The 24,707-nt window shown below is 51.0% G+C and overlaps 7 protein-coding genes across 7 annotated transcripts; 5 read left to right on the plus strand and 2 right to left on the minus strand.

Annotated features, from left to right (window-relative positions):
* Positions 1-247: 247 nt before the first annotated feature.
* UCRPA7_2440 (putative ubiquitin-conjugating enzyme protein) lies at positions 248-1,328 on the minus strand (the record flags this gene model as incomplete). Its single annotated transcript, XM_007914989.1, has 3 exons — positions 248-257; positions 311-1,182; positions 1,239-1,328. 3 exons carry the CDS (start codon positions 1,326-1,328, stop codon positions 248-250), a joined length of 972 nt encoding a protein of 323 aa, XP_007913180.1.
* Positions 1,329-3,288: 1,960 nt separating this feature from the next.
* UCRPA7_2441 (putative activator 1 41 kda subunit protein) lies at positions 3,289-4,560 on the plus strand (the record flags this gene model as incomplete). Its single annotated transcript, XM_007915005.1, has 3 exons — positions 3,289-3,401; positions 3,480-3,558; positions 3,613-4,560. The coding sequence occupies 3 exons, from the start codon at positions 3,289-3,291 to the stop codon at positions 4,558-4,560; spliced, it is 1,140 nt and encodes a 379-aa protein (XP_007913196.1).
* Positions 4,561-6,844: 2,284 nt separating this feature from the next.
* On the plus strand, positions 6,845-13,558 carry UCRPA7_2442 (putative sec63 brl domain-containing protein; the record flags this gene model as incomplete). Its single annotated transcript, XM_007914954.1, has 2 exons — positions 6,845-12,966; positions 13,024-13,558. 2 exons carry the CDS (start codon positions 6,845-6,847, stop codon positions 13,556-13,558), a joined length of 6,657 nt encoding a protein of 2,218 aa, XP_007913145.1.
* Positions 13,559-14,318: 760 nt separating this feature from the next.
* UCRPA7_2443 (putative pwwp domain-containing protein) lies at positions 14,319-16,403 on the plus strand (the record flags this gene model as incomplete). The annotated part of the gene is made up of 6 exons (XM_007915027.1): positions 14,319-14,523; positions 14,595-15,090; positions 15,168-15,501; positions 15,554-15,784; positions 15,835-16,305; positions 16,359-16,403. 6 exons carry the CDS (start codon positions 14,319-14,321, stop codon positions 16,401-16,403), a joined length of 1,782 nt encoding a protein of 593 aa, XP_007913218.1.
* A 713-nt stretch (positions 16,404-17,116) lies between these two features.
* Positions 17,117-19,609, plus strand: UCRPA7_2444 (putative origin recognition complex subunit protein; the record flags this gene model as incomplete). Its single annotated transcript, XM_007914974.1, has 7 exons — positions 17,117-17,227; positions 17,285-17,497; positions 17,550-17,623; positions 17,679-17,907; positions 17,956-18,095; positions 18,144-18,417; positions 18,473-19,609. 7 exons carry the CDS (start codon positions 17,117-17,119, stop codon positions 19,607-19,609), a joined length of 2,178 nt encoding a protein of 725 aa, XP_007913165.1.
* Positions 19,610-20,881: 1,272 nt separating this feature from the next.
* Positions 20,882-21,685, minus strand: UCRPA7_2445 (putative translocation protein sec66 protein; the record flags this gene model as incomplete). Its single annotated transcript, XM_007914981.1, has 3 exons — positions 20,882-21,163; positions 21,221-21,522; positions 21,580-21,685. The coding sequence occupies 3 exons, from the start codon at positions 21,683-21,685 to the stop codon at positions 20,882-20,884; spliced, it is 690 nt and encodes a 229-aa protein (XP_007913172.1).
* A 779-nt stretch (positions 21,686-22,464) lies between these two features.
* UCRPA7_2446 (putative npl4 family protein) lies at positions 22,465-24,552 on the plus strand (the record flags this gene model as incomplete). Its single annotated transcript, XM_007914976.1, has 4 exons — positions 22,465-22,548; positions 22,600-22,724; positions 22,779-24,255; positions 24,313-24,552. The coding sequence occupies 4 exons, from the start codon at positions 22,465-22,467 to the stop codon at positions 24,550-24,552; spliced, it is 1,926 nt and encodes a 641-aa protein (XP_007913167.1).
* Positions 24,553-24,707: the final 155 nt, after the last annotated feature.

Genomic DNA, 24,707 nt, shown 5'->3' on the forward strand with positions numbered 1-24,707 from the left:
TCTGGAGCTAAACACCGACTAAAGCAGAAAAGAAAAGGAATTTAGTAGAATGACAGACTTCAAAATAGACCCCTGAGGAATAAAACCGGATCCTCAATGCCTCCAAACTCACAGCCTAACCGGCTAGATATGCCCCTGGTCCGTCCTGAACGCCATCTTGGGTGGCCAGTAAGTGGGAAGAACTCCCGGAACCAGTCAATAAAGCCCAAGAAAATGCAATGGCCGCTTTCGAAGCGATGGATGTTGATCAGAAGTCCCTAAAAGATCGTGAGTATAGTCAATTCTTCTTACGGCAGTTACAGACACTTACTCCATGGACTGCTGGACAGTCCTCCGCAGTCGTCTATTATAATTTTTCCGGTCGTCGGGGGAGCCCCAGTATAGCTTGAACGCCTCTGGGTTGACAAGAGTTCTCGGATCATACGGGGGATGTTCCTCCTCTAGTGATTCGATGATTGCCTCGATATGTGTCTTCACGTCCTCTCGACGGGTGAGGTTGGCAAAGTAGCACGGCGTTCCGTCCGCGGCGATGCGGTGATGGAAGACGCGTGTCTCGAACTTGACTCTTGGTTGCTCCTCAGGAAACCGGGGGCTAAAGTGAAGCCTGATACGGAATAAACCTCCATCCAGGTTGGTCATCGGTCGCCCGAAATACGTCAGAGCCCAGACAAAGGGATTTTTATCCTCCAACTCCAGGTTGTGAGGCTTGTCATCACGCTTGAAGGATTCCACCACCTGATCATACTGTCGTTGCAGATTCACGGCGACAGTTGACTCCTTAGTCTTAGCTGCCATACCCTCCACCGCCCAACTCGCGGTCTCGTCGTCCAGGACCTTCTTGATGTTACGGAGTCGACGTTCTAGCTCGGTGTAATTGAACTTCCCTTCCATAGTGTTGTTAGAACCCTCGAAAGGCATTCGTGCGAACACTTGTCCATCCTTGACTTCCTTCTTCGCTTCCTGAATTGCGGCGAGGTAAGAATCATAGTACCACAGAAATCGGCGCTTGCAGAGATCTTTGAAGGGCTCGAAGGGCACGCTAGAGTCATCTAAGCCGTCCATGTCGACATCAAACTCGTCCCTCTCAGCTGAGGAGGTCGCGGCGACGGTGCCATCGGCCCCAATGCTAAGATACTCTTCTAGGCGCTGTATGACAGATATGCGCAGGGTTTCATGACGTATCTGAAGAATCGTAAGTCATTTTCCCTGTTGTAAGACAACTAACACCAGCCATCTACCTTCTGGACATATTCTCGCTGGTTCTTCTTATCCGCAGCCTCGTTCGCATCCTCGAAGCCGGGTTCGTTCTCGTATGGATTCGATGACATCAAGCTCTGAATCGAGAGGAGGATCGATTCGAGACCCTGTGCAGCAGACCACTCTTCACCACGCTCTCCTCGCCAAGTGCTACATCGTGGGTAAGTCAGGTGCAGGATGGGTTAGAATGGATAAGGAACGAACCCTAGGATAGACCTGCAGATGATTAGATGCAAGCGTGGAGAAGCCATATCATGTTGACTTACAAGCAGACCCGGCCATTTGAGTAGATGTTGGGATTGAAGCGGCAGCGGCCACCATTGGTGGTGACTGCAGTGACGGACGGAGACTTCCTTGGATAATCTATGATGCATTCTCTATGAGCTAAGCTTGTTGATACGAGCATTCGGAAAAACCTCACCCTTGTTGAATTTGAAGTTGAACTAAGGAATGGTAAGCATATACATGGCGCACATTCAGGTCTGCAAGCCCACCTCGAAAAACCCGAACTCGTAGGGGGTCTCGTGAGGCCCGATGATCATGGCCTTCACATTCCGGACATCGACATCTCGACAGGCTACTGCGAGGGCTAGCAACGGTTTAGTGAGAGACCAAGTTGACGATGGTAAAGGTTTGAGGCCATACAGAGATCTGAGTTCCTCTGGATATCGCTCAACTCCTACCCGGATGGTCAGTCACAGGCGAAAGACTTGACAATAGCTTCAGCAGCCTTGCGACCCCGCAGTCGGGCTTCCCGCGCGCCTAAAACCCACCTTGGTAATCCTGATAATGGATTGGTCCGCCATCTCTCTTCCGTGTCAGCGGAGGGTCGGTGATCTCGAGTGGTCGCTCATAAGATGAGAAAGTATGCGAAATCCTGCGATCAAAACGTAAGTGGGTGGGAGTGGGAGAGTTGTCGGACGTAACGGGTGAGGCTGCAGTCTTGGGAGGAGGAAAGAGGACGAAGTGGGCTGAGGAGGGCTAAATAAAGCAACGTCAACGGATCAGCTCAGGGTGGAGGCAGAAGGCGGAGTGGGGTGTCTCAGGGGAGCTGCCACGCTAGATTCAGGCAAAGAAGCCGCTGTTGCCCAGGACACATGTAAGCGCGCACAGCAAGCTTGTCAATCTGAGATGAAACCTACCTGTAGCTACCTTGGATACCTACCTAGGTAGATAACATTACTTAAGATTGAACGAGGGTATTTTCACAATTTCTGCAATTCAAAGGACTACCTAGGTATTTTCTCAACGAAAAGCTGTTAAGATTTACTGGAGTGGTTGCCATAACATAGTTAACTACTGCCTACCGTATTCATCATATCAAGCCTGATGATTCAATGTGCAACAGGTTAGCCTGAATCTAGATGATGCTGCAGCGACACATGGTGCCACACCTACGTGACTACCTAGGTAGTGCTAGCCAATTGTTTCAGCGCAGGCTGCCTGCACATATCCTGTTTGTAGATGCCCCATTCAGGCTTCTGTTCTGCAAATGACGGGAATGGCCAAACGGCCAAGTAATGCTAACAAAGGTGAATAGATAACATGCGAATGTAATACTTTATATAACATCAAAGCCGCCAAATCTGTTGGTCCAAGGTTTCTATGCGATTCCCCGAATGATTTCAAGGGATTCCACTGTGATCTAGACATTGGAATCCTTTGCGCCTGCTCGGTGTTAATTGCAGTGCTACACATGGTTCCTGCTCTGCAACGGTTGTCTACTTAAGTGTTATCTCAGGGTCCGCCTAGTCTAGGCAGATGACGCTGAGTGGAGCACACACAGAGAGAGCTTGGAGGGGTAGCTTAGCAGGTGGCGGCTGGCTGACAAGGGTCCTAGGGTTGCGTGCGTGGGGCAAATCAATTAACCAGCAAAGACGCGTTAGATTTTGGAGACGCGTTGAGTGCCTCCAGCATCCACCTCGTTCATCTGCATCCTCGAAGGTTCTACCGATATCCCGGAGCACGAAAACTCAAAATAACATCTACCTACGACTGCGATCTTTAATTTGAGTCGTACATGCGGTGACCATGGCCAGCTTCTTCGATATAAAGGCCAGAAAAGCCGCTGCTGCCAACGGTGGAGGAAAACAGGAGAAGCAGACAAATGAGACTCCAAGGGCGCAACCATGGGTCGAGAAATAGTGAGTCGCAAAGCGAAGAGAGCCTCTCTAGGTTTCAGAGGCCAGGATACTGACTGATTCTTGGTTGCGTATATACAGCCGACCCAAGAGTCTCAGTGATGTCGCAGCCCAGGACCACACGATCACAGTCTTGCAACGAACACTTCAAGCCTCAAATGTATGGAGACATATTGTCTGTCGTCAAATTGACTGATGGCTGACAAGCTAGTAGCTTCCACACATGTTGTTCTATGGGCCTCCCGGAACAGGAAAGACCTCGACTATTCTTGCACTGGCCAAGGAGCTCTACGGCCCTGAATTCATGCGATCCCGAGTGCTAGAGTTAAACGCATCCGACGAGCGAGGTATATCCATTGTACGAGAGAAGGTCAAGGATTTCGCACGCATGCAGTTGACGAATCCGGCGCCCGGGTACAAGGACCGCTACCCCTGCCCGCCATTCAAGATCATCATTCTCGATGAGGCCGACAGCATGACCCAGGATGCCCAGAGCGCCCTCCGTCGAACTATGGAGACATACAGCAAGATCACTCGTTTCTGTCTCGTCTGCAACTATGTTACGCGTATAATTGACCCGCTTGCCAGTCGATGCAGCAAGTTCCGCTTCAAGAGTCTAGATCAAGGGAATGCCAAGAAGAGACTTGAGGAGATCGCGGAGAAAGAAGGCGTTCCATTAGAGGATGGCGCGGTTGATGCTTTGATCAAGTGTAGCGACGGTGACTTGAGAAAGGCAATCACATTCCTTCAGAGCGCGGCGAGACTGGTTGGTGCCAGTTCTAAGAAGGACGAGGACGAAGACGATATGGACGTCGATAAACAGCCTGTGACCGTAAAGATTGTCGAGGACATTGCTGGCGTCATTCCGGATGACACCGTGGAGAAACTTGTGAAGGCGATCAAACCTCGATCCTCTGGCGAGACCTATCAAGCCGTCGCCAAGGTCGTGGAAGACATGGTGGCCGATGGATGGAGTGCTGGACAGGTCAACTCACAGCTCTATCAGAGAATTGTCTATGATGAAGCCATCCCGGATGTTCAGAAGAATCAAATTGTCATGGTTTTCTCTGAGGTCGACAAGCGATTGGTTGATGGCGCGGATGAACATCTATCAATACTCGACCTAGCTCTCCGTATATCTAGTATCTTGGCTGGTCGATAGGCGGTGGTAGATCGTATGGATGTACGATGTGACGAGGAACCAAAAGGAAGGGCGTAATGTGGAAAAACGGATCAGGCGTTTAGAACACGGCTCATGATCAGATTTGCTACCTGTATGAACAGCTATGTTTCTACAAACGTGTAGGGCTTTCATTAATCAATCCAAGATTCCCATCAATTAGTGACCAAATGTCTCCTGCTTCATGAGGCTTGGCTGTGTGTGCCGTTGCATGTCTCCGGGACATAGCCCCTTTTCCACCTGTGTCACCTTCGGCCAACCAAATATCATCCTCCATTGTGCTTGGTTCAGAAGCGGGCTCATCAACCGTCTTGCGCCCCAGAAGTTGGTTGATCTCATTCGTGAAGTTCATTGATCCTTCAAGGGCGATCTGCCCTTCTTCGACCTTCTCTGCAACTGTTTCCAAGGTTGCAATCTTTGCGGAATCCGCTGCAAATACCCATCGTTTAACCCGACTAGTTGCGTCAAGGTTCTCAGTCCCTCCCAGTCCGTCGCCAAGACCGCTTCTCTTCTTCGTGGCATCGGGAGTAGGATAGGACAGCAATAGTTGGCTCTCCTCCGCCAAGTGGTCAAGGGCAACACTAGTATCCTTCATCTCTTTCGCCAAGGTAATATTGAGGTGAGATTTTTGAGTGATTGAGGTTTTCTGTTCGTGAGCAAGAGATAGTAACCTCTCGACATATGGTAATATTAGGTGTGCTGCATGTTGCGACGGATTCGCACTCTGAGCATCCCCCTGGACCTCTAGCGATGGTGCTAGTAGGGTTTGCGTATTCTGGCCGATCAACTGAAGGAGCGACTTCCGAGCAAGTAAATATTGCGCGTATCTATCTTTGATACTTACAACCTGGTCATCAATGCTGACTTTGTTCATCTTCGTCCTCGTGTTAACGATATCCTCCATCAATTCGGATTCGTCACCGGTGGACGCCTTCCCCAGCTCCATTTCAATCCAGTTAATGAGCTCGTTTCTTGTGGCGTTGAGAGCGGCGACTTTGGTGGTGTCGCTGACATTTCCAGGTTCTGCGACAGACCGAGATTTGACAGCCTCAAGAAACTCCTCCTCTTTCCTGAGCAAGAGTTTTGCCCGCAATACCGCCTTCTCCAGGCGATCGTTGAGCAGATTCAGGTCGGTCGTGGTAAGTCCCTTATCAACAGTAAAACCACTCACAACTTCCTTTGGCACTTCCGGGAGAGGCGCGGAATGTTTGAAAACCTCATCTGGCTGAAGAAAGTCCTGAGAGGCTGCTGGTTTTTGACTAAGTAATTCCAAGTATCTGTCCACTGTCTGGAGTTTTGCGTGTTTCTTTTGGAGTTTCACTGTGTTCAGATGCTCCTCGATACGATCCGATGCCGAAGAGCTTGTAATGGATAACGATGACGAGTCATGGGCTGGAATCTTGCTAACAGCTTCGTAGTCTTTTTGCGCCTTGATATTTGCACTCAGCGCCTTCAGGTATTCGCGCTGTAGGCCTCGGGCCTCCCGCGATGGTGCCGGGGTGTTTGTTGAGTCGGCTAGTGCTAGGGGCGCAACAGTGAGGTCATTGCTGAGACATGATTTCAAGTGCACGGCCAAGACTCTCCGTATATGAGCTGTCTCTTCTCGAGATCTCACATAAGGTGACAATGATTTCTGAATAGACTGAATCGTTTCCTGAGGTGGAGCCATTATTGATGAGGCTATTGGCGATCCAATTACCAGCCTTGACACTCCATACGTTAAGGATTTCTCGAGGCAGTAGGCACAAGAGTCATAATATGCTTAAGTGTGATTCTTGGGCCTTTGTGGCCTGTTTTCCGATGATAGAAGTATTGATAAACTCACGTGGGCTTAAATTTATCGCGATTACTTTTGCTGCCTATATCGTTGTGAGTTTCAATATCATGCTCGCGTAGGTTTTGTTTGGAGTACTGGCTGCACAACCAATCAGGACTCACCATTCACGACTAAGCTCGCCGCCCAACCGCCGCTAAGTCTATCGCAACTGAAGGGACGGAAATTTTCTAGATCCGCCATCGACTTTGAGTCCAAGCTCCAACCACACATATGTCATACTGCGACTCCTTTATTATTGATCGCCCTACAGCCTCCATTTTTGCGATTATAAGGTACATGAGTCGATGAGCAACAGCAGTATCTTGTGCAGGCAGAAATTCGGGCTTTGCCACTAGAGGGGAGGGGCAAGCCTGGTATTAGAGGCTGGGCTTCGCGACGACTGTCGACCACACTCTCACTACCAGTCACATCTACGAGCCAGCCGCCAAGATGACGGACAATCATCAGCGAGATGTCTCGCAGTACAAGTACTCGGCGATGTCCAACCTGGTCCTCCAGGCGGACCGTCGATTCTACACTCGCCGAACAGATGAGGCCAGCGGAGACCCCGAGTCATTGGCCGGCCGACTGTCCATCAAGGACATGGGAGCACGCGTTGCTCGAGATATCGCGCCGAAGCAGAAGAAATCAGCGATGCCGGATATCCAGAGAGGCGCGGTTGGAGAGGGCGAGGACATCCTCTTACGAGAGCAGCGCAGGAAAGCAGGAGCTGGACCAACAAGAGGCGGAGGCATCTTGTCTGGTGCAGACGCGCTAGTGGAAGGTCTTCGATATCGGCCGCGCACCCAAGCGACCCGAGCAACCTTCGATGTCATATTAACCATTGTTGCCAACAATCTTGGCGACGTCCCTCAGGAAGTTGTCCGGAGTGCGGCCGATGCTGCATTGGAATACCTCAAGGATGAGGACCTGAAAGATTTTGATAAGAAGAAGGAAATCGATGAGCTTCTAGGTGTCAGTCTCAGCCCTAAGGAATTCAACGAGATGGTGAATCTGGGCAAAAAGATAACCGATTATGATGCTCAAGACGATGATGAGGAAATGGGCGATGCAGGACTCGGCGACGATGGCGAAATCGATGAGCGCCAAGGTGTTGCCGTCGCTTTCGAAGATGAAGACGAAGATGCCGAAGGCATCGTGGATGAGGTCCGGGAGGAGTCTTCCGAGGACGAAGAGGACGAGGACGAGGACGAGGAGGATCGTCCTGGTCTCGAGGAAGTTGCTGAAGCAGGTGGCGCAGGTGAAGACAGAGATGAAGAAGGCGCCGGCCTAGCAGACGAAGATGCAATGATTATCGATTCAGCAACAGGTGCCAAGCGACAAAGCAAAGATAAGGACAGCAATTACATTGCTGCCCGCGAAATTGATGCTTATTGGCTTCAGCGTCAAATTGGTAAACTGTATCCGGACGCCCACACACAACACGACAAGACACTTCAAGCGCTGCATATTCTCTCTGGCCAACCTGATGAGGAAGGAGGTGAAGAGAAGCAGCTTCGCGAAATCGAAAACGAGCTCATGGAACTGTTCGACTATGAACACCACGAGGTTGTTCAAAAGCTCATCGAGAATCGAGAAAAAGTGGTATGGCTTACTCGGCTGGCGCGGGCTGAACGCGCAGAAGAACGAGAGACCATCGAGCGAGAGATGGTCTCGGAAGGCCTGCGATGGATTCTGGATGAATTGCATGGCAAGTCCACTGACGGCCAGAAGAAGGGCAAGATGGAGATCAAAATGGACATCGACGGACCAGGATTTGCTGCTGGGGCTGATGCCAAACCTGAACGGCCTGAAGGGCAGTTGATAGGTGGCCTTCAACCTCGAAAACTTATCAACCTCGAGAACATTGCCTTCGACCAAGGAAACCATCTAATGACCAATCCCAAGGTGAGACTCCCGGAAGGTTCTACCAAGAGGACTGGAAAGGGCTACGAAGAAATACACGTCCCTGCGCCGAAGAAGCGCAACGACCCCAGCGATGTGAACGTCCCCATCACAGACATGCCTGAATGGGCCCGTATTCCCTTCAGCACCACAAAGAGTCTGAACAAGATTCAGTCGAAATGTTATCCTTCTGCCTTCGAGGATGATGGAAACATGCTTATTTGTGCACCGACTGGTAGTGGCAAGACCAATGTTTCTATGCTTACCATTCTGCGGGAAATTGGTAAGAACAGAAATGCAGAGACGGGCGAGATTGATCTAGATGCCTTTAAAATCGTCTACATTGCACCACTCAAGGCTCTCGTCCAGGAGCAGGTTGGTAACTTCGGCGCACGCCTGAAGGAGTTCGGGATCAAGGTGTCTGAGTTGACCGGTGATCGTCAACTCACAAAGGCGCAGATTGCGGAGACGCAGATTATTGTGACAACCCCCGAGAAATGGGATGTTATCACGAGAAAAGCTACGGATCTATCCTATACAAACCTCGTACGTCTCATTATAATAGACGAGATCCATCTTCTGCATGATGATCGTGGCCCTGTCATCGAGAGCATCGTTAGCAGGACGATACGAAAAACAGAGCAGACTGGCGAGCCGGTGCGGATTGTTGGCTTGTCCGCCACACTTCCGAACTATAGAGACGTCGCTAGTTTCCTCCGGGTTGATCCTCAGAAAGGGTTGTTCCACTTTGATGGCTCGTTCAGGCCGTGCCCCTTACGTCAGGAATTCATTGGCGTAACAGAGAGAAAAGCAATCAAGCAATTGAAGGTTATGAACGAGATCACCTACACCAAGGTTTTGGAGCATGTCGGCAAGAACCGCAACCAGATGCTCATCTTCGTTCATTCTCGCAAGGAAACCGCGAAAACTGCCCGCTACATACGGGACAAGGCTCTCGAGATGGAAACAATCAATCAGATTCTCAAGAGCGATGCGGGTACGAGAGAAGTTTTGCAAGAAGAAGCAGACCAAGTCAACGACAAGGAACTAAAAGACTTGCTGCCTTACGGCTTCGGCATTCATCATGCCGGCATGAGCCGACCAGATCGAAATGCTGTGGAAGATCTCTTCGCAGGCGGCCAGATCCAGGTTCTCGTTTGTACAGCCACATTGGCATGGGGTGTCAACTTGCCAGCACACACCGTCATCATTAAAGGTACCCAAGTCTACTCCCCTGAGAAGGGTAGCTGGGTCGAGCTCAGCCCACAAGATGTTCTGCAAATGCTAGGACGTGCTGGTCGCCCTCAGTACGACACATATGGTGAGGGTCTGATCATTACCACCCAAGGCGAAATGCAGTATTATCTGTCTCTCCTCAACCAACAACTGCCGATCGAAAGTCAACTTGTAAGTCGGCTAGTTGATAATTTGAATGCGGAGGTTGTCCTTGGCAATGTGCGCAGTCGTGACGAAGGAGTAGAGTGGCTTGGATACACCTATCTCTTCGTCCGAATGCTTAGGTCCCCTGGCCTCTATAGCGTTGGACCTGAGTATGAAGACGACGAGGCTCTGGAACAGAAGCGAGTCGATCTCATTCATTCCGCCGCTACCGTATTGAGGAAAGCCAATTTGATCAAGTATGATGATAAGACGGGAAAGCTCCAAGCTACTGAGCTCGGCCGCATTGCATCGCACTACTACATCACGCATGGTTCGATGGAGACCTATAATAACCTTATTCAGCCATCTATCACAACCATCGAGCTTTTCCGCGTATTTGCTCTGAGTGCCGAATTCAAATACATTCCTGTTAGACAAGAAGAGAAGCTTGAACTCGCTAAGTTGCTTGGACGAGTCCCAATCCCAGTCAAAGAGAGCATTGAGGAGCCTCACGCAAAAATAAACGTCCTTTTGCAAGCATACATCTCCCGTTTGCGTCTCGATGGTTTGGCTCTCATGGCCGACATGGTGTACGTTACCCAGTCTGCAGGTCGTATTCTTCGAGCGATTTTTGAGATCACGATGAAGAAAGGTTGGGCCACTGTTGCCAAGACAGCTCTAGATCTGTGCAAGATGGCCGAGAAGAGAATGTGGCCAACAATGTCGCCGCTTCGCCAATTTCCTACATGCCCTAGAGATATTGTCCAAAAGGCCGAAAGGATCGACGTACCTTGGAGCAGCTATTTTGATCTCGACCCCCCGCGCATGGGAGAGCTGCTAGGGCTGCCCAAAGCTGGGCGTATTGTAACCGGACTGGTTGCTAAGTTTCCTAGACTGGACGTGCAGGCACAGATTCAACCCATGACGAGATCGATGCTCCGTGTTGAATTGAGCATCACACCCAACTTTGAATGGGACGATAGTGTCCATGGCGCTTCTGAAAGCTTTTGGATTCTTGTCGAAGACTGTGATGGGGAAGACATCCTTTTCCATGACCAATTTCTTTTACGGAAAGACTATGCAGAGTCAGAGTCGAATGAGCACCTGGTTGAGTTCACTGTGCCCATTACTGAGCCAATGCCACCCAATTACTTCATCTCCGTGGTCTCAGACAGGTGGATGCATTCTGAGACTCGAGTTGCAGTCTCTTTCCAGAAGCTCATTCTCCCTGAGAAATTCCCGCCGCACACGGAGTTGCTAGATTTACAACCTCTCCCGGTATCTGCTTTAAAGGCGAAAGACTATGTCGCCTTGTATCCCGGATGGGAGCATTTCAACAAGATCCAAACGCAAACTTTCAATTCGCTGTACACAACGGATCAAAATGTCTTCGTCGGTTCGCCGACTGGAAGCGGAAAGACTATTTGTGCCGAATTTGCGTTGCTCCGCCATTGGTCTAAGCAAGAAAGCGGGCGTGCCGTGTATATTGCGCCATTCCAGGAACTCGTGGATCTTCGTTTCCAGGATTGGCAAAAGCGTTTCTCAGAGTTGAGAGGTGGGAAGGACATCGTGAAGTTGACAGGAGAGACTACCACTGATCTCAAGCTCCTTGAGGCAGGGGACCTCATCCTTGCGACTCCCATTCAATGGGATTCGCTCTCTCGGCAATGGAAGCGGCGTAAGAATGTCCAGACCGTTGAACTCTTCATTGCTGACGAACTACACCTGCTTGGTGGACACATGGGGTACATCTACGAGATCATCGTATCCCGAATGCATTACATCCGAACGCAAACAGAGCTGCCCATGAGAATTGTTGGTCTCAGCGTCTCCCTTTCCAATGCGCGAGATGTTGGCGAATGGATAGATGCGAAAAAGCATGATATCTATAATTTCAGCCCTCACGTCCGACCAGTCCCGCTAGAGCTTCACATCCAGTCCTATACCATCCCTCATTTCCCATCAATGATGCTCGCTATGGCGAAGCCAACATACCTGGCTATCACACAGATGTCTCCCGATAAGCCTGCTCTTGTCTTCGTGCCAAGTCGAAAGCAGACAAGAGCTACAACGCGTGACATTCTTACAGCGTGTTTCGCAGAGGATGACGAAGACCGATTTCTCCATGCCGAAGTTGACCAAATGCGGCCTCTTCTGGCCCGTGTACACGAGGAAGCTTTAGCCGAGGCGCTTTCTCATGGTGTTGGCTACTATCATGAAGCTCTCAGCCAGAGCGACAAGCGCATCGTCAAACATCTTTACGACAATGGTGCCATCCAAGTTCTTGTAGCATCTCGTGACGTCTGCTGGGAGCTTGACTGTACAGCTCACTTGGTAGTCGTTATGGGAACGCAATACTTTGAGGGCAGAGAACATCGATATGTCGATTACCCACTTAGTGAAGTTTTGCAAATGTTTGGCAAGGCTCTGCGCCCATCCAAGGATGGCAGGGGCAGAGGTGTTCTCATGCTTCCCGCAGTCAAGAGAGAATACTATAAGAAGTTCCTCAACGAGGCTTTGCCAGTGGAGTCTCATCTCCATGCTTTCTTGCATGACGCGTTTGTCACTGAGATCAGCACTAAGATGATTGAATCGGGTGATGATGCTATCAACTGGACAACGTTCACGTACTTTTACCGCCGTCTTCTTGCCAACCCAAGCTACTATAGTCTGACGAACACCACACATGACGGTCTGAGCAACTATCTCTCTGACTTGGTGGAGACGACGCTCAAGGAGCTGTCCGAGTCGAAGATTATCGAGTTCGATGAAGACGACGGAACGGTGTCCCCGTTGAACGCAGCTATGATCGCGGCGTACTACAACATCTCTTACATCACCATGCAGACCTTCCTGTTGTCGCTTAGTGCACGTACGAAACTCAAGGGCATCTTGGAGATTGTGACCTCCGCCACAGAGTTTGAGGCAATTCAGATCAGAAGACATGAGGACAATCTCCTCCGTCGTATATACGACAGAGTGCCCGTCAAGATGTCAGAGCCGGTGTTTGATTCACCGCATTTCAAAGCATTTGTTCTTCTCCAAGCACATTTCTCACGAATGCAGCTGCCCATCGACTTGGCCAAGGATCAAGAGGTAATTGTCTCTAAGGTTCTTAGCCTCCTAAGCGCTACTGTTGATATCCTGTCATCCGACGGACACCTCAATGCAATGAACGCGATGGAGATGTCACAAATGGTGGTCCAAGCCATGTGGGATCGCGACAGTCCTCTCAAGCAAATCCCGCACTTCGGTCCGGAAGTCGTCAAAGTTGCAAACGAATTTGGGTACGTTTTCCATTGCTCCATACAACGTTATGATACTAATGATAATCACTTTCACAGAGTCAAGGATATTCTTGACTTCATGGATGCAATGAATCCGGAAGAGAACCCGCAATACAGTGCTCTCGTGAAGCAGCTCGGTTTGTCACAAAAGCAGCTGGTGGAGGCAGCGAACTTCACAAATGAGAAATATCCTGATGTGTCTTTGGAGTTCGACGTTGAGGACCCTGAGAGCCTTCAAGCTGGTGAACCGTCATATCTCAATATTCGGATCGAACGAGAGATCGAGGACGACGATTTTGATCCTACCGTCCACGCCCCTTTCTACCCATCCAAGAAGATGGAGAGCTGGTGGTTGGTTGTCGGTGAAGAAAACACTAAGACGCTACTCGCCATCAAGAGAATCACCTTCGGACAGAAGCTTAATGTCCGTCTTGAATTTACTGTTCCTACCCCCGGCGAGCATGATTTGAAGTTGTTCCTCATGAGCGACAGCTATGTTGGCGTGGACCAGGAGCCAGGCTTCTCCGTTACCGTTGCGGAGGCTATGGAGGTGGATGAAGATGATGATGAGGATGAGGATGACGAGGAGTGATTGCCAAGCTGGCATATCGCATCGGCATCCTCTTTGGTCAGGTTTGTGTACACTATCTGGAGTTTTCAGGGGCTCACTTGGTTGGTAAAATAGACTATGATTGTCAAGGATTGGTTTCCCTCTTATTCCAACCACCTTTTTTCATTCTCGGAAGATCTGTCTATATGTGAGAGCCTTGGGGCGAATTGGCAAGTTGCGGGAGTTTCTGGTTGACGATTGTGGCTCTTGTGATGTTGGTATGCCATCAGTGTCTGCAGGTCCTAGCTGTGCGATGGCCGAGATGAAGACCACCAAGGCGTCCAATAATGGGGATAGGGCTAGGAGAAGGCAGTGAACCATCTGTGGATGAGAGACGCCGGCTCAGTCAGCCTTGGATGCCTGTTTTTGGAGGGCTCAGAGGAGGCTGGGGGTGAGCTTGATGGATTGTGTGCGTAGGGGTAGGCAAGTAGTTATGAGTGTTGGTCCGTGCGTCATTGTCTCACAGAAACCAACCTGCGCGTGCTTCCCATTTGTGAGATTCGTTCCGTCACTTTTTCCCTGCCAAATTCTTTTCCCTCCCCAACTCACGACCGACCAACGCACCGTGTCGTGGAGCACTTCATCACCTTATCTTGTCCACCGCATCCATTGAACCGCGTCCCAATCCACCCGACTTCCCATTATCAACGCGAACAACGCGTGCATCTGTGCTCTTTTAATCTCAGATTTAACTGACTTTGTGACGAAACACGTCTTTGACACCCCATCGCCACTCTCCGCCATGTCTGCCGAGGGTAGCGCACAAGCTGCGGCTCCCACCGAGGAGATTCCCAAGGTCGACGAGGCCACCACCACTACTGCTGGTGCACCAACTGCCTCATCTGAGACTACAGCTCCAGCTAGTGAGAAAGTGGACGAGCCTGTGTCGGCTGAGCAGCCTGTCGCGGTTGCGCCCAAAGAAGAGGAGCCTACCAAGGCAGCTGAAGGTAGCTATCCTTTGCCGACAACATCTGAGCGCATTGCAATATCTTGACTGACCTTTATCCCCTTTGAGCAGAACCTGCAAAGAAACCTACTGAAGATGCTGCCCCTGTTGGTGACGTCGTGATGAAAGATGCTGACGAGGCAGCCCCTGCCCCAGTCACCGAGGAGCCCGCGAGCAAGCCCGAGGACCATCAGGCTGCTGAAGCAGCCCCTAACGCCGAGGGCGATACTGTTGCTGGCAGCTCTACTACACCTGCAAAGACTGTTGCGCGTCGCAAGTCTACTGGTCCCGCCGGTGGCAAGGGCAAGACCTTGAGCAAGAAGGCTTCCAAGGCGCGCATTCTTCACCTAGATGCAAAGCCCGGCGATCACTTCTTCATCAAACTCAAGGGCTACCCTCCATGGCCCTGTATCATCTGCGATGAGGAGATGCTCCCCCTCTCCCTTATTAAGTCGCGTCCTGTGACCGCTGCCCGCGCAGATGGCACGTACCGTGAGGATTACGCAGATGGTGGCAAGCGAGCTGCCGACAGAACCTTCCCGGTTATGTATCTGTCTACAAACGAATTGTAAGCTGGCACAAGATGATGCGGCACGTCCGTTGTCTCAATTGCATGACATTCTGTACTGACGGATTCTGTACTAGTGGCTGGGTTGCGAATGCTGACTTGGTCGACCTCGAACCCGACAAGGTCCTCGACCTTATCAATTCGAAGATGCGCAAGGATCTCGTTGACGCGCATCAGCTTGCCGCTCAGCACAATTCCCTCGAGCACTACAAGGGACTTCTTCAGCAATTTGCGGAAGACCAGGCCGCCCATCAGCAGGCCCTGGAAGCTAAGGCTCAAGCCACCCCTGCAAAGAAGAGCAGAAAGTCCAAGGGCGCCGATGTTGATGAGGATGTCGAGATGGCCGATGCCAGCGAGGAGCCCGCCAAGGAGAAGAAGACTAAGAAGCGCAAGGCCGAGGACGACACGGCTGTTAGTTTGGACCCCCCTTTCCATCTCATAGACATCATTCTAATACCGACAGACACCTCAGCGATCGGACTCCGTCAAGAAGCCTAAGATTAAGCTTACTAACAATTCTACTCCCAAGACAGCCAACGGTGTCCCCACTCCAAAGTCTGGAAAAGTCAAGGACGATTCTAAGCCTGCCAAGCCCAAGGCGAAGAAGAGCAAGGACACCGAGGAGAAGAAGTCAGAACCACAGGCACCGAAGGAGCCTGAACTCAGTCCCGAGGAGCGACATCAACGGAAGGAGGTCAGTATTGACACTATACTTGAAAGGTCACCCAGCTAACAGTCACGTAGAAGGAAGTACTCTTCCTCCGGCACAAGCTCCAGAAGGGACTTCTTGCTCGAGACCAAGAGCCTAAGGAGGAGGAGATGAAGATGATGTCCGAGTATATCACCAAGCTGGAGGGTCTTCCTGATTTGGAAGTCAGCATCATCCGTGTCACGAAGATCAACAAGGTGTTGAAGGCTATTCTGAAGCTCGAGAACATCCCGAAGGAAGATGAATTTCAGTTCAAGCCGCGTTCTACCGCTCTGCTCGAGAAATGGAATAAGATCCTAGCGGTCGATGGAGCGCCCGCGGCTGCCGCGCCTACCAATGGTGTCAATGGCACCTCGTCCAAGTCTGCTGAGAAGAAGGAGGAGCCTAAGGCTACCAACGGTGTCAAGGAAAATGGCGAGACAGATGCCCCCAAGGTCGAGGAGAAGTCGGCCCCGATTGAGACTGCTAAGGATCAGCCGGCTGCCGACAAGCCAGTCGCGGAAGAGGTGAGTCAAAACCCCACGATCCAACATTGAGTCCAAATACTGACGGGAAACAGCCAGTCAAGGCCCCAGAGGCAACTGAGGCCACTGCCGCTGCTTGAGGCCATATAGTACCTCAAATACGGCAATTTCCCCAGCGCTGTGTCTGGGATATATGGACGGCAAGGAATGGATGTTATAGAACCAAGAGAGCTCGGTGGGCTTAAAGTTGGCGTACTACGCAGGCTCTACAGAAGCCATGCTAGGTAACAGCGATCAATGCTGTAGCGAGTCTTGTAAAATTACATCGATTCCACGTCACGAGGACGGGAAGACGGCTCGCTCGATTTCTGGCGTTATGGCTCAGAGATTGCTTCATTTCCGTTGGGTTTTGGTTGACCCCTTGTACAAAACTGATTACTGTTTGGGATGGAAAGGAGGCAGGCAGGCGGATCGGCATGATCATTTGAGATCAATGATGGCAATGATTGAGAGACAGGGCAAGCGGCTATACGTGTGCTGGGTGGTTGGCCTTCAACCAGAGGTAGTATGCGTTCGGCTATAGATGCAATCAAGTTCCTCTTGCGAGGCTCGGTTTCGTTGCAAATAAAAGTCAGCTCTAGATTGAGAGAAACTAGATCGAAGCTAGTGAAGATCTTCAACCGTCAATGTCCTGTCAAGCGTGCTGTGAATATGTGATGAGCTTCATACTTCCAAATTGGTGGTCACTACAGCGCTTCACCTGGGGAGGTCCTACAGGGGGTGTCGCTTGCTACCTAGGGATACTTTTTAGAGTGGGTGGCTTGAGCTTTAGTCGTGTCACGACGCGCCCCATATGCTCTCACGCGCCTCATCAAACTGTTCGGACAAGCTACAAATTGAAGAACAAGTAGCTTCCGCCATGGCCGAAGCAGAAGTTGATGGCTTTCTGGATAATGATCATCAGGTAAGAATTACAGGATATGCTGTCTGAAAAGATACTTGCCGATACTGACCCTGTCAGGCCGCCTACATCTTCAACCCTGATGATGAGCCGGTAGAAAATGCCCGTCCGGCCAAGAAGAGGAAGGTTTCTCGCAAGTCAACTCAAGGGCCCGTGAAGGTCCAGAAATTGTCCGAATTCCCGCGTCTGTTTGAGACAGAATCGGCAGCCTGTATGAGCTTGCGTCAGCAGTTATACGAAGAGACGTGGGCCGGCATCGACTCCCGCATCCAGGTATGCTTTACAGGTATCAACTCATGAGTAATATGCTAAAATCTAGCGCCAGAATGTGTTGAGAGAATCCAATACAACAACACTGGAGGAGGTTGGCTCGTTCGTTCGCGAGGCGCATGCGGAAACGTAGGTGGCAACAGCTACATTTCTCACCTGGCAGAGTCCGCTGATCTTTCTCTAGAGCGAAGATTCCATCTGCTTTCATCATAACTGGCCCCAACATTGCATCTCAGGACCTCCTCTTTGGCCAGCTTGCCGAAAGCCTCCATGATGTCGTAGAGGGCAAGTTCGTTCGGGTGCTGTCTGCGGAGGCTCCAAACTTGAAGGCGTCCCTGAAGAAGATCATTCGAGATGTTACTCGACGAGGATCCGACTCTGAGGAAGACGCCGAGGTTTCTATCGGAAAAGATGTGAGTCAGAACGACGCCATCAACGGAGCCAGCGGCTGATATTACCAGGGCCGGAAGTACCTTGATTACGACCTAGAAGCGCTTTATGCGTTCGTGCAGACTCATGAGTCGAAGCAGGTCATCATTGCATTCCAGGATAGCGAGGCCTTTGATACTAGCCTTCTAACTGATCTGATAGAGCTTTTCCAGTATGCGCCCGTTCAACTATGGATGATTTTGAACTAACAAATGTGCAGGTCCTGGCAAAATCGCATACAGTTCACACTTCTCTTTGGTGTTGCAACCTCAGTCGAGCTATTTCAGGCAAGACTACCCAAGTCTGCTGCGCAACACTTGTATGGCAGCCAATTCGATGTCGTGCAAGCCTCTGCTGTCCTCGAGAGCATATTCAAATGTGCCGTGGCTCACGCCCAGAGCCCTCTGCTAATTGGGCCCTCTTTGCTGCGGAGCATTGTTGACCGACAACAGGATCAAGTAGCAGGCATACAAGATTTTATTAGCTCTTTGAAGGTAAGAACATGCTGAATGAGTACTCGGGATAACAGGGGCGCTGACGGACAATTAGTATACGTACATGTGCCATTTCTATGCGAATCCGCTGTCCATATTCATAGCGCCAGCTGAACAGCTCGGGAACGATGTCGTGCAGACAGAACATCTCGAAGCTGCTCGTAACCTGCCATCTTTCCGCTCTCATGTCGAAGCAGCCATAGAAGCTTCAAGTGTTCAGCATATAAGACCTCTGCTCACTGACGACGCATATCTCGAAAAACAAGCCACAAGACACGTTGTTCTCGGCAAGAAGTGGACCACAGTGCTTCTGAGATCAGTTCTGTACCTCATCGCAACAGGACTGCCGAAGGAAAACTTCATAACTTTATACATAAATGGTACAATGGATGGTATCGACTTCCAGGCTGAGACCTCAGACTTCCTAGATTCTATGAGACGGATGACCCCTGACGAGGTCGTTGCACTCATACGGCGCGTAATCGCTGTGACCAAGACAGGCGATGCAGACTTGGGCGTGCGCGGGTGGGAAGCTGAATCGCAGGATCTCCTGAATGAATTATTCTCGATCGATCAGGAGATAGAAAAACTGAAGGCTCAGGTTGAAGCAAAGGGACAGAGCTTGCGAAGCAAGTACACTGCGCAGAGCAAAATCTTGCGAACTACGGTCATCGCACAGAAAGTCCAGCTCAGCCAAGACACTGCTACTCTAACGGAGGAAGACAACGCTTATACGGACTTAATTGATGCTCTGGTAGAGCATCTGACGGCTGCGGTATCGTGCGAGCCCTCCGATAGCATGTTTCTCCACGAGATTTGGCGTTTCGATTTCAAGTCTCCTCACAAGGACGTCTTCACCCCACGACCAGGTTCAGTGCTGGAGCGGGCTCTTGCTCGACCGCACGACTACCTGGCTTGTGCTTGTTGTGGCGAGGCACAGGGCGGTGTCGCGTCTACTCTTCCTGCGACGGCCATTCTATACCATCTATATCTTGAGACCGGAGCTCTCATCAATGTGGCAGATTTGTGGACGGCGTTCTATACTCAGGTAGGCGAGGACAGCGAGGGAGAAGTTGATGAGCGAACTGCATTAGTGTTGTTCTACCGAGCTCTTGCTGACTTGAGAGCACTGGGCTTCGTCAAGGCAAGCAAGAAGAAAGCAGACCACATTGCAAAGTTGAAATGGCTATAGCCAAAGCACTGTACGGAGCTCCTTAGAGAGATATGGACGCTCATGGAGAAATCCGGCCGCATTGTTCACCCATAGCTTCAACCATAGCTTCCCTAGTTACATCTCTCAGAACAATAGATGTGTTGCTCAACCAGGCTTTCAGTCGCGGGTATTTCAGTCGGGACTAGCCTCCGCCGGCAAGAGGTGCGTTATGGGATCAAAGAGTGCAGCATTGAACAAGCAACCCAACAAAGTGACTCGAAGCCTAATATAGAAACAAGTCAACAAAGAGGGCTGACTTGTAAAGCCGCCCACAGTTGTCCAAAGAGTTCCCAAGTGCAACAAAGAAACACCGAGCATTTGGTCTATGTACAAGAAGGCCCAAGTCTGCGCGACCATTCCCCGAACTCGACTCCCCAATCCCTTGCGTTGTCACAGTAATTCAAGTGCATCTAGTCTTCCACATTGCTGCCGGCAGCGATAGCCTCAGCAACAGGCGCACGTCCAGACATTTGCACTCTCACATTCTCTCACTACATATCTCGATACAAAGAGACAAATACAATCCTTTTACATTCAGAAAGCAAAGCGAATAGCGCAAGAGATGAACTATTCAAGTCAACAACCACCGACGATAGTCGGTAGCCGCCGAGCGGTCAAGAGCCCCGAGCTCGACAAGAAGCTCAAGCAGATGGCATTGCCCCTGGCTCCGCTGGTGCAGCTTTCCACGGGGCAGATCCATCCGGCCTTCCCAAACACATTACTCAACTTCTGGCTCCTGACAGACGAGCAGTTGGACCAACTAGCGCGATTCTATCACCAGAGAACGCCCTGCATGTGGACAGCGCACTACCCCTGTCCCATCACTTGGGCCGAGGGTTTGACGCTGGAGGAGAAGAGAAGAAAGATTGGCAAGTTTATTGGCTTGAGGGGCTGTGACACTCCTGTCAGTCTCAGGACCGAGGAGCAGATCATGGAGGAAGCGAGACAGGCGAGGATCGCGGAGGATGAGGAAGCATTTAGAAGGAAGCTGCCGTGGTATTCGTGACATTTTTAATGTCTAGTTCCGAAGTAGCGTCTTTATCTTGTTCTTCAGCGTTATTGCATATTTGACTTCACAGCTCAGATAGTAGGCAAGGAGTTAGGTCTAAAATGGTAATGGCATTTGTTCCCTTCTTTTTCAAGCCGTCAACGCCGCGCAAACCATATGCCGTGGATTATGCCCATTAAGAACCCCTGGTGTATCAAGTCGTATTATACAGTAGATTTGCCCTTGCTGGTCCGGGGCAGGCCTTATTTCTTGCCCCTCTTCTTCTTGCTGCCGGCTGGGGTGCCAGATGGTGTGCTGGGATCTACCAGCACGGCATCATCTTCGCTGGTAGGCTTCTTCTCGGCGTCGTCCAGCTCCTTCATAAAGTCGGACTGGATAGCGGCCCGTCGCTTCTCCCACCACTCCTTCTCGGTGGCGGCCTGCGCCTGAATCTCGTCAAGGCGCTTCCGTAGAGTCGTGTTTCCTGCAATCTCGTTCGCGGACTGGAAGATGGTCTGGCCCCAGTTTGGAGCGAGCGCATTGGCCTGAGCAGCTGTCAGCATAGGACAAGGGATTTGTAATTGAACCTGCAGAGCACTCACCTCCATTACGACATCTCTGAGCTCCTCCTCCATCTCCTTCTCGGCGCGCTGGAAACGCTGCCATAGATCATCGCCAACACTACCTCGTTGGAGCAGAGAAGAACATGCGGCCTTGGCGGTCCGGATCTGGATAATGCGGTGGATGTCCTCAACGGCGCGGCGCAGGAGTGCAGCACGCAGAACACTGTCGGGGATCTTAGGAGACTTCTCCTTGCCCTCTTCTGGTTCGAGATGGAGGAGCGAGAGGTAGACGTTTCGTTGTAAGTGCGGAGGAAACCACGGGGCCAGATTGGCGCTTTGGGCTGAGATGCTTGATTAGTACAGAGCAGAACAGGTCTGGGATCTGACATTCCACGCACCAGCTTTCCTCTTTCGGTAGATTGTGGAAAAGGTCATGAAGGTGCCGCCGAGCACGATCACGTAGGCAAAGGGGAGCAGTAGGCCCCTCCAGTCGATGTCAAACATGTTGCCGACTTCTTGTTAAGAAAGAGCTCTGGCGCAAGAGAAGGAGAGGCAGAGCCAAAATAAAGGATGAAAGACGGAATCAAATCGGCAAAGAGAAGAATCGTGGGCGTGGTGAAGAGTTCACCCCAGCTTCGTTGTGGTGGTGGACGATCCCGAATGAATGAATGAATGGAAGGCCAGACAAAAGCGCTTCAAGATGACAGGTGTACTTGGATTCTGTATAGTGAACGGCTTAATTGGACCCCCAAAATTTAACGTGGCCGTTCATGTATTTGGCTTTTGGCTTTTGGCTAACTGGGCAGGCGGCTGCTTACAGGGGTGTTTCTCCGAGACTGCCCTACTATGCAGTATGCCCAGCACACCTCACCGTTCAGTGCGGGGTGTTTTTCCGGGCCGGCAGTCTCACCTCAGGTAAGGTAATCAGACACTAAGGACGGTGGGTAGGTAATTTAGGTACCTGTCTCGATGTACCGCACCCACTAGATACAGTACGGGCCAGGCACAACTGTATGACGCGAGAGGTGTGGCGGCTCTTGCCCGAGCTCCCAAATACATACCTACCTAAGCAAGCTCCCTAACCTTCCGACCTCTACGACTTCCTCCAACTCGTGAACAACCACACGACCACCGCCTCAATAATCACCGCCGCAAAACACCTACGAATCGTACTGCCTCTTCTTGGCAGGTGAGCGACGGTATCACTCTTTTGGAGACCTTCTGAATCCCTCATTTTCTCACCAGACATCAGACATCAACCCCGCCTCGTACTGACGCCCACGATGTTACTAAGACTCCGGGGCCCGGATGGCATGGTCCGCGTGGCCGTAGAGAAGACTGACACTTTTAAGGAGCTTGGTCGCAAAGTATGTGATCCCCCTTATCGCTGTGGTTAGGAGCTTGTCTCATGCTTGCAGTTGTTGCCGCAACTACCGTCTACTGTCGATGCCAGGACCATTACGCTATCGAATGCCCCTACCGGCGGAGACTCAAAGAACCTGGTCGAGATTGCCGGCGTCAAAATCGGCCAAATCGGCCTCAAGTATGATCATGTGCAACTTTCTAGGAGAGTGTTTGTTTGACTGACCTCGTATAGCCATGGAGATCTAATCTTCATTAACTATCAGTACGCTGAGGGTCAATCGAACGGCCATGCGAACGGAGACGCACCCACAGCCCCGATATCGTCAACAAATCGCTTGAATGGGAAGCCCATTCTCCCCGCCGAGGACCTGCCTATTGACCCGCCACCGCTGCTGTCCCCATCCGAGAAGATCAAGAACCCCTGGGAGGTAGTGGTCCAGTCGAAACTGGACGACAGGCTAGATAAGAAGGATGGCAAGATACCGCGGAAGATGGACAAGATGTGTCGCCACGGTCCCAAGGGCATGTGCGATTATTGCATGCCACTCGACCCTTTCAATGCCAAGTACCTCGAAGAGAAGAAGATCAAGTACCTGTCATACCACTCATACCTAAAGAAGATTAACTCGGAGAAGAACAAACCTGAGCTCGGCGCATCTTTCATTCCTCCCCTAGTAGAGCCTTACTACAGGGTGAAGCGAGACTGTCCTTCAGGTCATCCGCAGTGGCCAGAAGGTATCTGCACCAAGTGCCAGCCTAGTGCGATCACTCTACAGCCGCCAACATTCCGCATGGTAGACCACGTTGAATTCGCCTCGCCAGCCATTATCGACAGCTTCATAGACTCATGGCGAAGAACTGGAGGCCAAAGAGTCGGCTACATGTACGGCAAGTATGCAGAGTATGAGGTTGTACCTCTCGGTGTCAAGGCAGTGGTGGAGGCGATTTATGAGCCACCTCAAGTTGATGAGGTCGATGGCGTGACCCTGAATCCCTGGGATAACGAAAAGGAAATCAATACAGTGGCCAAGCTCTGCGGACTAGAGCAAATTGGTGTGATCTGGACCGATCTGCTAGATGCTGGCGCCGGTGACGGCTCAGTCATCTGTAAGCGACATGCGGACTCTTACTACCTGTCATCACAAGAAATTTGCTTCTCCGCGCGACTGCAAGCTCAGCACCCGAAACCAACAAAATGGAGTGATACAGGTCGGTTCGGGTCAAACTTCGTAACTTGCATCATCACGGGCAACGAGCAGGGCGAAATCTCAATCTCAGCTTACCAGATGTCGAATGAGGCGGTAGAAATGGTCCGAGCAGATATTGTCGAGCCTTCAGCAGACCCAAATTCCATGCTTGTCCGAGACGAGGAAGAAGACGATGGGTCTGTCAGCCGAACTCGCTACATACCAGAGGTGTTCTACCGAAAGATTAACGAGTATGGCGCTAACGTCCAGGAAAATGCGAAGCCAGCCTTCCCGGTTGAGTATCTCTTCGTTACATTGACCCACGGTTTCCCTGATGCGCCCAAGCCAGCCTTCACTGACCTTGGATTCCCGATCGAGAACCGAGAATACATGGGCGAAAGTCAAGAGCATTCTGATGCCGCTAAGATGCTTAAGGTCAACTCTAAACCGGATTCTGGAGCTCTAGCGGTGTCCAACTTCCATCTCCTATGCTTCCTCCATCAAATGGGCGTCTTAGGAAAGGTAAGTGGCTTAATCACCCTACGCTTAGGTCACAAATAGCTGACAATATCACTCTAGGATGAGGAAGGACTGTTGTGTCGTGTGGCGACACAGCACGACCTCGCGGACTCGTTCCAACTTCGGTCAACAACTGGCTGGCAGACGCTGCTGGCGATCTTGCAATCGACTGGTGAGAGAACTCCCAAACGTGCCCGAGGTGTTGGAGACGATGATACCCCTTCTTCCCTCCCGGGTGCAGATTCCGAAGAACGTCTTGCTAAGCGCATTGCTGCCGTTAGGCTGAACCCATCCAGTTGATGAACGACGCCCCCTTGATGGGACATGACTCAATCCGTCACAACCTCTTCGAAGAAGAAAAGGGGCAGATCCTGACCAATCGGGTCAAGGTGTTGTACTGTAGTTGAGAACTTCGGGGGCATATCCAAGCAGTCTGTGGCAGGCTGCTATCTGGC

This window comes from Phaeoacremonium minimum, assembly GCF_000392275.1.
Source record: "Phaeoacremonium minimum UCRPA7 unplaced genomic scaffold PA7_03_scaffold_160, whole genome shotgun sequence".
Taxonomy (NCBI): domain Eukaryota; kingdom Fungi; phylum Ascomycota; class Sordariomycetes; order Togniniales; family Togniniaceae; genus Phaeoacremonium; species Phaeoacremonium minimum.